The following is a 12,814-nucleotide window of genomic DNA, read 5'->3' on the forward strand; positions in this document are numbered from 1 at the left end:
GTGCAGAAATTTTAGTGCTCTACTCCCCCTGCTAGGAAGAATACAAGTAGTGAGGTCCTAAAAATGAGTATTTTACAGTAGAAGCTGTTTGCTAATAATTGGCATCTTTTGGGTAGCCATCCTTTTGGTCCCGATGACTATTTAAATATTCCCCAATATTCAAAAGTTACATTGTCCCAGCCCCTTTAACGGTGATATTCCCTCATACTTCCCCAGCCAAGCCCCCCTCTTCTTTCAGTAGGCTAAGAAAAATAAAGAGCTGCTTGTAGTATGCAGATTCGAATTCCCCGTGAACACTTAAATAAGGGAGTTGAAAGGAGAAACAAAAATGCATTAAATCTGCCCCATTCGTCTTTCAGGTCCTTGGCATATGATATTTTTTTAGCTGCCTTTTAATCATTCCAACCTTTGGAACAGAATTAGTGTTCAGGATCACTTTGGACAATGATCTGGAGAAATCATTTTAAACAACTGGAATACTAGCCTCACTAAAACCACATTTTTCAGGGGTCATTCTTGAAAAATGCTTCATTTCGAGAGTTAAGCAGAAGCAGAGACCCCTTGAAATAAACCAATTCAAGATCGTGTTCTGGGGGAGGGGAGGGGGTGTGTGTATTTAAGAGAAGCAGCATGACTCAGTGGACAGAGTCCAGGCTTAGGACTCAGAGGTCATGGGTTCTAATCCTGGCTCCGCTACTTGTCAGCTGTGTGACTTTGGGCAAGTCACTTAACTTCTCTGTGCCGCAGTTCCCTCATCTGTAAAATGGGGATCCAGACTGTGAGCCCCAAGTGGGGCAACCTGATTACCTTGTATCTCCCCCAGTGCTTAGAGCAGTGTTAGGCACATAGTAAGCGCTTAACAAATATCTTCATTATTATCATTGTATATATATATATAACTGTATATATATGAATGTATATATAAATATATAAAATGGAATTTTGTAAGTATGTATATGTGCATATATATATATATATATATATATATATATATGAAAATGGAATTTATGCTCTGTATTCTAGTTTTCCCCTAACCACACATCCAGCAGACTGACCAGGAGTCCTAAAGGGCATTTCTCTGTCTCCCTGGATCTAGGGGACCAGGTCCCGATGCAGCTGTTTGTTTGAAATCCTGCTCACCAGGAGGAGCAGGGCTTCAAATTGCTTCCAACAGGATTTAGTTAGGAGAGCTCTGCCTCTGCAGGATTTTACCTGAGAAACTCCTGATTTCATTGTTCTATAAATACAGGTGGCAGGGGAGGGAAAACACACTCGTGGGTTTTTTAATTTCTTTGTAGCTTCTCAAAATAACATTTTAATTAGAGGTGGCAAGAAAACCCACAGTTGACCTCTGTTCTCCATTCCTCTGTATTTTAGCTCTATATACTGTACGACTGCTATTCCCTGTGTGGGACAGGGACTCTGTCCGATCTGCTTCTCTTATATCTACCCCAGTGCTTAGAACAGTACTTGACACGTGGCAAGTGCTTAACAAGTACCAGAATTGTTATTTAAAAAGTTGAAAACCTGCATTCTGAATGGAAGCGTAGCTTTAATAGCAGAACGTGATCCTTTTATTGTGAATATGAAAATGGTGTAGGCTCTAGACTATAAGTGTGTTGTGCGCCCGGTTAGTCTACCAATATTTCTTTGTATCGTACTCTCTCAAGCACCTAGTACGCAGTAAATGCTCAGTAAATGCCACTGGTTGGCTGTGATGCCATAATTGATGGTCCTCAAAGACATAATATCCTGGAACCAAAATGAGTTGAAATTCAGGGGTTTCCTAATTTAGGCAACTGGGACCAAAAGAGTTTGGCAGATGGTGTTTTTAAAAACGGTTTTATAGCCGGTTTAATTCAATGACTTCAGCCACCCTAGTTTATGAAGTCTTTGTAAAATCAAAGGCCATTAGTGGGTAAGAGAAATAAGGGTGGAATGATAGTCTGAAAGTGGGAAAAGAGAACTAATTAGGGCTTGGAAAGCTGTCCTAATGAGGGAGACGGATGCACGGTCATGCATCTAAACTACAAAGTTGTAGAAGCTTATAACAAACTTACCTCCTTCCTGGGGATCTGCTTGGAGAAACCGGGCCAACTAGGTCAGATCTGAGAAGGTTTCAAAGTCTGAAATGACCACAGGAGTCCAGGACAGCTGATGGGAAAGAATGTAGGTTTCTTCTACCTGCAGTGTTGGTTCAAGCTGTGCGTGATGCTTACTAGTACTTATCGTGTTCCAAAAATGAGCCCCATTTCTTTTAGTCTAGATAAGTAAATGTTCCAGAGTCAATCAAATTTGGAGGATCTAAGCAAATTCAGCAATCTGCTCAGCACTATGAGTGCCCTGGGAAGCTCCATGCTAGGCTGTTCTGTGAAGTCTGAAGTCACCCAGATCACAAACATTTCCTTAAATGCTGAGATACCAGACTGCTGAGTTGGAGTGTATTGAGATTTTGGAAGCCTGTAACCAAGTTAGGAAATATACGTGGCCCAGAATATGAAACATTGTGTTAGCCATGCATTGTTCTCTACGGTCACATCTCCTCCGAAAGGCCTTCCCCAATTAAGCCCTCCTTTCCCCGACTCCCTCCCTTCTGCGTCATCTTTGGACCTGTACTAGTCCCACCCACATCACTTATGTTACTTATCCATAATTGATTCATTTCTATTAATTTCTGTCTCGTCCTTTAGACTGTAAGCTCGTTGTAGGCGGGAAACGTGTCTATTAACTCTCTTGTATTCTCCCAAGTGCTTAGTATGGTGCTCTGCACATAGTAAGTTCTCAGTCAATACCATTGATGGAAGAGACATAATACCGTCTTCTCAAAAAGCATTTTGAAAAGTGTCAGGTCTCCTATGATGTGGTAGTGTCTTTGAAGAACGTTTTGATTTGGGAAAAAACTACGGTACATTTCTCATGCCTTAACCAACACCATGCACATGTGCACAACTGTTCATTCGTCCACTTGGTCCAACTTGTGGATCGGGTTACGTTCAGACAGGCGTACATTGTAGCAAGAAGGCTTCCTAATTCTTCACAAACATTCTGTCCAAATTGTGTAATAAAGCAAGTGCTATGGCAAAGCTAATTTTCTAAATCTGAACTAATTGTACAAGTCCCTGCGACCGTTCACATAAAGAGTATGGTTTTAAAAAATTTAATAAATAGACTTGTTCTCCCTCGCCACATTATCTCTCTTATTCAGGACCTCCCAAAGGACCCTAACTCCTGCCCCCAACGGCCCATGGTAAGAAATGATTGTTTCTGGCTGAACTGATGGAAGGGAGAAGACACTTAATATTTCTCATCAATTAGCTGTTCCTGTTAATGTTGTAGAACCCAGACACTAAACGTATAATCCCTGCATGATGACCGTAAATACCAGGTCATGTTCAGATAGGAATTGGGAGGTTTCTTCTTGCCAATACGTTGGCTCCCCAGATTCTTTGCGGGTAATTTGAGACAGCTTTTATCATTTCCACAGGCCACGGTGCAGATGTGAAGTGTGTAGACTGGCATCCAACAAAAGGATTGGTTGTGTCTGGAAGTAAAGACAGTCAACAGCCAATCAAGTTCTGGGATCCAAAGACTGGGCAGAGCCTTGCCACGCTGTAAGTGATGAAACCTAAATTTGAACCACGATTTACGGAGCCCGGCTTTAATTTTTATCCCCCAGATTTTAATGGAACTCCTCTTCTGCTCCGTTTCCGTATGTAGTTCAGGAAGCTTTTAAGTTTAAGTAGATACTCTTTTCTTTTGTAGAATGTTTGGAATCATATGTATATGCAGGGTCTAACACAGCATTTTCAGTTGGATTGGTTTAATGCTATCCAGGGGAGTGTTAATATTCAGAGTTATGGGGCTCTTTCACCAATACATTGTGTTTTACCGTAAGATTTGAACATTCTTTCTCAAAAAATCTACCGATAATCTACCAACGTGACATTGTATTCATAGTCCAGTCTAATCATGACTAATGACAGTGCCAAATTTCGCTGTTGGAGTCACGGAGATAAATATTATTTGGCGACTATTGGTTTCATTGCAACCTATTTGCTCAGTTTTGCAGCACAGTGTTTCCATAGTGTAGCTTTTATATCGTTGAAGTAAATTGTGTCTGAATTGAGGAGAACTAAGGATTAATGTAGGCTAGATTTTCCTTTTTCATAAAACACCAGGTTTTGCAGTCCCATATCTCAACTTTTAATTTTTCTGCTACTCTGACTAGTTCTCTGAGCTATTTTAAGACTTTCGCAGAGCGTAAAAGGTGACTTTGAAAATTGAGGCATTTTTCCACTTTCAATCCATGCAAATAGGATTTAGATTGAGCTCTGTATCAATCACTCAAAGGTATTTATTTAGTGCTTACTATGTACAGAACACTGTACTAAGCACTTGAGAGTTCAGTACAACAGAATTAGCAGACACCTTCCATGCCCATCTAGACCTTCAGTTAAACCTCTGACAGTCTTGATATGGATATTTTTGAATAAGTGTTGATTGCATTGAATGTATTATATTTGGCTTTATTTTTAATCTTAGCTTTTTTTTTTCTTTTTGGTACTCTGTTTCCAGACATGCCCACAAAAACACAGTAATGGAAGTGAAGTTAAATCTCAATGGCAATTGGCTGCTAACCGCATCACGTGACCACCTCTGTAAGCTTTTCGATATCCGAAATCTAAAAGAGGAGCTACAGGTCTTTAGAGGGCACAAGAAAGAAGCCACAGGTCTGCCGTCTCTTAGCCTCATTATTATAATAATAAAGTTGTGAGATTGTATATAGCAACCGTAATTGATGGTGTTTAACAGTGATCCGTGTTGGGGAGTTACCCTACCTCTCCTGGCTCTAATTTTAAGTCTCCGCTTTTCAGCTGTGGCCTGGCATCCTGTCCATGAAGGTCTTTTTGCCAGCGGAGGATCCGATGGATCTTTACTGTTTTGGCACGTTGGGTATGTAACCTTTATGGTTTGCAGGGAAAATTGGAGTGTGCCCACCTAAGGAACCATGTACAACAACTTCAGTGCACCAAAGGAATTTTTAGGACACTTAGCTGACATGCTGTGATTCCATCCCTTTATGTACGCTCGTTGTTCCTGAGCAGTTGGTGGAATTACTGGTTTTTGGGAGAATGAGCCCCAGCAGGACAAATACAGGGTGGAGAAGAAGAATCTGACATCTTTCCATGTTATAACATAAGCTAAGAAAATTCTAGCAAATAGAATTTCTAGCTTTAGGGAATTGCCAGTATGATCTTTGTATTTGGTAAAATACAAAAAAAATAGTTTTTGATAGTGAATTTTCAAAACAGTAATTTTGACTGGGTTAGGGACAAGCATGAGAAAAGATCATTTGTTTCTTGGGAGAGTGTGTGTGTGTGTGTGTGTGTGTGTATGTAAATCAAATCATCCTTTAAATAGTGCCTGTTCGAAATTTGTTTCAGGGTAGAGAAGGAGGTGGGAGGAATGGAAATGGCACATGAAGGAATGATTTGGAGCCTGGCCTGGCACCCTCTTGGACATATTCTGTGCTCCGGATCAAATGACCATACCAGGTAATTTTAAGAGCTAAAAATACTTTCAAGGACTCTTTTTTTTTTTTTTACAAGATGTGGCACACCCTGTAAAAGGACTGAGTGGCCTTGGGCCAGCGTATACCATTTTATAACTATATTTAATGAGGAGTCCTTTTGGCTTTCAAAACCAACTAGATTAAATTAACTCACATTTGAAATGGTTAGAAATCGCCCTACAAGTCCCTCAATATTGCCATATTTCACAAGGACTGTGAATTCACCATTTTGATTTTTTTTTTGAAAGGGTAATATCTCCAAAGTAGATGATCATTTTTGTACTGCATGTCCCTTAAGGGGTTTTTAGACTGGTGAATGGAATAATAATGTTGTTTTGTTCTAATGTTGTTTTTCCTGAAAACTCCTTTACATATCTTTAATCATTCCATCTTTCAAAGACTGGTAGCAGATACAGCTGCTTCCCTTTTGTCCATGACATACGCTGCGTCATAGGGATCTGAAGCAATTCAATCACTGCCAGCCAGATGACTTGCTAGAAAATGTGATTAACACGCATGCATGGCAATATGCAGGTTTCTTTGGGTAGTAATATAGTAGAGCTGTAGATTATTCCTGTTGGAGCTTCTTCGTCCAGTGTTTTGCTCCAGTGTTTTGCCAAAGTTTAACTGACAATCTTTTAGATTGTTTTCTAAAGAGCCCGGGCTTGGGAGTCAGAGGTCATGGATTCGAATCCCAGCTCTGCCACTTGTCAGCTGTGTGACTGTGGGCAAGTCCCTTCACTTCTCTGTGCCTCAGTTATCTCATCTGTAAAATGGGGATTAACTCTGAGCTTCACGTGGGACAACCTGATTACCCTGTATCTACCCCAGTGCTTAGAACAGTGCTCTGCACATAGTAAGCTTTTACCAAATATCAACATTCTTCTTATTATTATTATCTCTAGCATACGTTTCAGGGGTGCAGTGATGTTATCAATACTGGCTAGAACTTTTGGTATTTGTTGACTGGGGAAACCGGGCACCTCATCAAACCTAATACCAGGGGTCCTGGAATGCTGGTCATTGCTTTAGTATATCCCTGAAGTGTGCTGAGCATCAGAGACAGGATTTTTCCTCTTCAGATGGGGCTGGAGTGCCCTTGCACATTCTGAATATGAGTGGATTTTTTAAAATGGAATTTGTTAAGAACTTCTTATGTGCCAGGCACTGTACTAAGCACTGGAGTAGATATAAAATAATCAGATTGGACCCAGGTCTTACTCACAGTCTTAATCCCCATTTTCCAGACGAGGTAACTGAGGCCCAGGGAAGTTAAGTGATTTACCCAAGGTCCCATAAAAGACAAGTTGCAGAGCCAGGATTAGAAACCTGGTCCTCTGACTCCCAGGCCCATGCTCTTAATAATAATAATAATAATGTAGGTATTTGTTAAGCACTTACTATGTGCAGAGCACTGTCCTAAAGTGCTGGGGTAGATACAGGGTAATCAGGTTGTCCCACGTGAGGCTCACAATCTTCACTCCCATTTTCCAGATGTGGTAACTGAGGCACTGAGAAGTGAAGTGACTTGCCCAAAGTCACATAGCTGACAGGTGGCAAAGCCGGGATTAGAACCCATGACCTCTGATTCCTAAGTCCGGGCTCTTTCCACTGAGCCACGCTGCTTCTCTGCCGCTTGAGATGGCAAGTGGAAAACACTACTAGATAGAGGGACAGATTGAGTTTGTGGAAAATGGGTAAACTGTAGAACATTGTGAAGTTTTCTCAGATACTGTAAGTATTGATCTTTGTCCCCCGACGGCTGAGCCATAAACTGGATTCTGTGTTTTGACTTTGAGGTATGTCGTTGAATCTGGCCTGATTTTACTGAAGGTGATATTAGTATTGTAGATCTTGGTGGACATTGCCACTATGTCATTTCCTTTTCGTCCACTGGTAATATCAGGATAGTAAGATTGCTTCTCGATTTTTGTTCAAGGCTGAGCCTCTTTTAAGAGCCGTCTTAAAGATGTCCTTTAAAAGCGGACAAAATGAAAACTCAAACTTGGCACCCATCAAAATTCTGGAGTCTCTCTGTGATCTCATCGTATATTCACACCCCCAAATATCCCTAAATAATTAAGAATCTGCACGAACATCCCTCCCCATTCTATTCTTAGATTGTGAGGGGGACCAAGGGGCCACATCTGCATTTCATCTGCTTACTTTTGCCGTGGTGCTTAGTATTAACGTTTTGCATACAGACAGCTAATAAATATTTTAACTGCTATAACTAAGAATAATTATGACACTAAGCATTTACTACATTCTAAGATATGAGGTCAATACAGCATGATCGGGTCAGACATGTACCCTGTCCCACATTATATTACTGTGTTATTACCGATATGTGATACTGATGGTAAAAGTTCAAAGTTGTCATCTTACAGAGAAGCAGAATGGCGTAGTGGATAGAGCATAGGCCTGGGACTAAGAAGGTCGCGGGTTCTTATCCCAGCACCCCCACTTGTCTGCTGTGTGGCCTTGGGCAAGTCACATCACTTCTGTGCCTCAGTTACCTCATCTGCAAAATGGGTATTGAGACTGTGAGTCCAACACAGGACAGGAATACCGCTTTTATCCACCCCAGCGCCTTAGTACAGTACCTGGCACAAAGTAAGTGATTAACTGATACTGTGTTTATTATTATTACTACCAAGGGGTTTTCTTGAAAAGTAAGAAATCTGAAGAAATTGAAGAGCAAGCAGAGATATTATGCTTGAATGTGTATTTTATCTCTTATATTATGCAGAGAAAGAGGGAGGTTTTCATACCTACAGTTATTGTCAATCCCCATCTGTTTTTATTTTAAAGCAAATTCTGGACTCGAAATAGACCTGGTGATAAAATGCGAGATCGTTACAACCTAAACCTGCTGCCTGGAATGTCAGAAGATGGAGTGGAATACGGTAAAGGTCTTTCTCCCCAGACTCCTTTTACTACTACATGATAATAATATCATTTATTCTGCGCTTACTCTGTGTCAAGCACTGTTTTTCGCTCTAGGGCCCAGTTAATCAGGTGGGACCCAGTCCCTATCCCACACGGGGCTCACGGTTTAAGGAGAAGGGAGAATGCCTGTTAAATTCCCAATTTACAGATGAGATAACTGAGGCACGGTGAAGTTAAGTGACTTGCCCAAGGTGAGGCCAAAAACAGTTGGCAGAGCCAGGATTAGAAGCCAGGTCCTCTGACTTCTAGACCCATTCACTTTTCATGAAGTTATTCTTAAATTTAAGATCTTGTTGGCTGTTTTAAATAGCTCCCTAAAATTTGTTTCCACCCTGCAGTTCAGATACCCAAATATAGTTTATCGAGTATGAGATGGAGAATAGCTCCGTGAACTCCAATGAATATCATCCGTCAGTCAATCAACCAATTGTATCTACTGAGACCTTACTATGTGCAGAGCACTGTACTAAGCACTTAGGGGAGTGCAATATAGCAAAATTGGTAGGTGCGATCCCTGCCCACGGAGAGTTTGCGGTCTAGAGGGGGAGGTAGACATTGAAATAAATTACGGATACGTACATAAGTGTTGTGGGATTTAGGGTGGGTGCATAAAGGGACAAATCCAAGTCCAAATCCAAGGGCCAGAAGGGAAAGGGAGAAGGGGAAACGAGGGCTTACCTGGGGAAGGTCACTTGGAGGAGATTTGATTTTCATAAGGCTTTGAAGTTGGGGAAACTGGTGGTCTCTTGGAGTTGAGGAGGGAGGGAGTTCTACACCAAAGGCAGGACGGTGAAATGGAAGAAATTTGAAAAAGAACGTCTTCCTCTAATCAGAACATCTGCTAAAGCGAGCACATTTTCATCCACAGATGACCTCGAACCCAATAGCCTGGCAGTGATTCCAGGAATGGGGATACCCGAGCAGTTGAAACTAGCCATGGAACAAGAGCAGATGGGTAAGAACGAGAAATCGGGCCTACAGGTTCATTGTCCGAAGCTTTGTAAGCATTGACTTTTGGAGCCATTTTATCTCTTTTATTGTGCATAGAAAATTGTGAGTAAAATAAGCCACAGTACCATGCACTGACATAGGTTTCAAAAATGTTCCTGATACCATCCCAGTGGGATGGCTAGCTCTTCCATGTAGAAACAGACAGGCATTTTTTTAGGTGTGAACACATGCCAATTGTTTCTCTTCTTGATTTCAGGAAAAGATGAATCAAATGAAATTGAAATGACAATTCCGGGTTTGGATTGGGGAATGGAGGAGGTGATGCAAAAGGATCAAAAGAAAGTGCCACAGAAAAAGGTTCCTTACGCAAAACCTATTCCAGCTCAATTTCAGCAAGTGAGTACTAAGCAACCCTGTGATAGTCTGGAATTAAAAAACCATAACTGGTAGAAATTCAATGTCATTGCAGTCCTACCTTGGCTGTGGCATAGCAGTGAAACAGAGCATATAATCGATTTGGTCTTTTTAATAATAATGTTGGTATTTAAGTGCTTACTATGTGCCAAACATAAGCACTGGGGTAGAAGAACAATTTCTTAATCGGTCCCTCGTCACAACTGCCTAACCAAAATGCATTACCTTTTCCGGCAGGGCTTGGCCTTACCCCACAGTTGATTCCCGACAACTTCATCAAAGTAAGTAGTCTCCAAGTAAGTCAGAACCAGTTTTCTCACAGGAAAAAAGTTTGTAAAAGGAGACTGGATCCTGAACCAACGTCGGATACACTATTTCTAAAATATTTCTTGAAATATTTCTAGGTAGTTGTTATTAAAGAGAATAAAACATAAAGTTAAATTCCTTTTAAGCCAGGGACCGTATCCTAGTTTGTCAGTCAAATGCTAACAAAAATTCATTATCTCTTTCATTTTTTGTTTGACATCAGTGACCCACAAGAAAACTTTTTGGTCACAAGCATAACATTTATCATTATGCACAGTTCAACCCACTATCCACATTTGTTTTATTCCTGTTAGGACCCTCCTACTCAAACCACAGCATCAAGCAGTTCCCTCCCTCTTACCGAGTAGCAGAAAGAGGCAGATAGATCTGAGAGTCCTCCATCAGACTACCACCCATCTTTCCCCTTACATCCTTGTTATAGCTCCAATTTTAACTTCTCACCTTCGCGAAGAACTGAAAGCCTTTGTGGCAACCCCTAGGTCATGCACCACAGCTGACATCCAAGGTTGTTGTGGTTTTCTTCTAGTCTTCACCCATCTCAGTGCAGTGATATTCCCTACTAAGTCTAGTTTTATAAGGCAGTCTTCAATTTTTGACCGTTTGAGATGTGTCGAAGGGCTCTTTCAACAGTTCTAAATTTATGCCCGCTTGGGAGCGTACACTTGTTCCTTCACGGCACTTGGTCTGGGGATGGCGGGCCAGCACCGGAGCCAGGGCAATGGGAAAATCATTTTAAAAATTGCAACTGGGGCAAGGCGAAAGGGGTGAAAGTTTCAAGAGGGCTGGGATTGGAGCAGGTTGGGATGGCGGGGAGGGGGAGTGGTTATCTGTTATCCAGGCAGAGTCACAGGAAAGGGTTGATAGGTCCATTTCTCTTCCAATAACTTAAAAGCTGGCTACCCTTGTCACAGAACCTCTCTGACTCAACATACACCCAGTTCTCGTAAAATACTTCTCTGTCTCAACATGGACCCAGTTCTCATAAAATACAAGAATTGCATTCTTGAAAAACTCCCCCTGTGTGTACTCACAGGTCTCCAAAGCCATGTGCATGCTTAGAAACCATTTATTCTAACACGGACGTCCAAGCAGGCTTGTATTGGTGGACAGACATTTTCTAATTCCCTGACGGCAGTGTCACCAAAACGCCTGCTCTAACAGAACCAGACTTGTCGCTTGTAGTTCTTGAAGTACAAAAACTTACAGCTCTATCGCTCATCCATAATTGATTAAGTGTATAGTTCTGGGCAATTTAGGTAGAAATAGTGTATCCGACCTCGATTCAGGATCCGGTCTCCATTTATAAACTTTTTTCCTGTGAGAAAATTGGTTCTGACTTACTTGGCGATTACTTACTTCGATGGAGTTGTCGGGAATCAATTGTGGGGTAAAGCCAAGCCTGCCGGAAAAGGTAATAGATTTTGGTTACGCAGTTGTGACGAGGGACCGATTAAGAAACTGTTCTTCTACCCCAGCGCTCAGAACAGTGCTCGGCACACAGTAAGGACTTAACAGATACCAACATTATTATTATTATTAATCTTGTAAATCTGTGCTGTTCACATGATTCTAAGCTCCCCGTGGGCGGGGATCATGTCTGTCAACTGTATTGTATCGTATTCTCCCAAGTGCTTTTAGTAAAGGCTCAGTAAATGCCATCGATTGTTTTAACTTTTTTCAATTTGCTATCTATCCTACTTAGGCTTGGATGCAGAATAAGGTTCCAATTCCTGCCCCCAATGAAGTACTGAACGACAGAAAGGAGGATATTAAATTGGAAGAGAAGAAAAAGACCCAAGCAGAAATCGAACAGGAAATGGCCACACTTCAATACACAAATCCACAGCTTTTGGAGGTACGTTAAGAGCTTTGGGGCTACCGGCAAGTTTTTGTGAATCCAAAAAATTAGGGAGGGGAGGGAATACAAGGAGGACCAGGATCTGTATTCCAGGGACCTGTCTTAGACAATATTAAACAGGAGAGAGCCTTACTGGGAGCCTCCAAAAAAATCATTCATTCAATAGTATTTATTGAGTGCTTACTATGTGCAGAGCACTGTACTAAGCACTTGGAATGTACAATTCGGCAACAGATAGAGACAATCCCTGCCCAGTGCCGGGCTCACAGTCTAATTGGGGGAGACAGACGGCAAAGCAAAACGGAACAAAACAAAAACAAGACAATATTATCACGATAAATAGAATCAAGGAGATGCACACCTCATTAGCAAAATAAATAGGGTAATAAATAATATATACAAATGAGCACAGTTCTGAGGAGAGGGGGAGGAGCAGGAGGGGAGGGGGAGCAGAGAGGGAGCAGAGGGAAAAGGGGAAGCTCAGTTTGGGAAGGCCTCTTGGAGGAGGTGAGCTCTCAGGGCTTTGAAGAGGGGAAGAGAGTTAGTTTGGTGGACTTGAGGAGGGAGGGCATTCAGAAAATGCAGAATTGTACCACCAACTTGCTGACTTTTAAAAATAATCTTTCTTTTATCCAATCTGGCAAAATGGTGCTTTCATTTTTATTTCTTTTGCCTACTTATAAAGTTGCTAGCCAGGAAAATTAGAGAGTGTTTAATTGGGTTCTAGATTCCAAGTCCAA

At 41.4% G+C, this 12,814-nt stretch overlaps 1 protein-coding gene across 4 annotated transcripts in view; it reads left to right on the forward strand.

The window, feature by feature from the left end:
• The window catches only part of WDR33 (WD repeat domain 33), a 136,513-nt gene that overhangs the window by 102,713 nt on the left and 20,986 nt on the right, over positions 1 to 12,814 (forward strand). For all 4 annotated transcript variants that reach the window (XM_029061590.2, XM_029061609.2, XM_029061601.2 and 1 more), the window contains 8 exons: positions 3,485 to 3,611; positions 4,576 to 4,730; positions 4,875 to 4,953; positions 5,445 to 5,555; positions 8,387 to 8,481; positions 9,393 to 9,479; positions 9,732 to 9,871; positions 11,919 to 12,071. In XM_029061590.2, coding sequence (XP_028917423.1) covers positions 3,485 to 3,611; positions 4,576 to 4,730; positions 4,875 to 4,953; positions 5,445 to 5,555; positions 8,387 to 8,481; positions 9,393 to 9,479; positions 9,732 to 9,871; positions 11,919 to 12,071 — 947 coding nt within the window. The remainder of the gene's footprint in view (positions 1 to 3,484; positions 3,612 to 4,575; positions 4,731 to 4,874; positions 4,954 to 5,444; positions 5,556 to 8,386; positions 8,482 to 9,392; positions 9,480 to 9,731; positions 9,872 to 11,918; positions 12,072 to 12,814) is intronic.

Source organism: Ornithorhynchus anatinus, chromosome 1 (assembly GCF_004115215.2).
Source record: "Ornithorhynchus anatinus isolate Pmale09 chromosome 1, mOrnAna1.pri.v4, whole genome shotgun sequence".
In the NCBI taxonomy this organism is placed as follows: Eukaryota; Metazoa; Chordata; class Mammalia; order Monotremata; family Ornithorhynchidae; genus Ornithorhynchus; species Ornithorhynchus anatinus.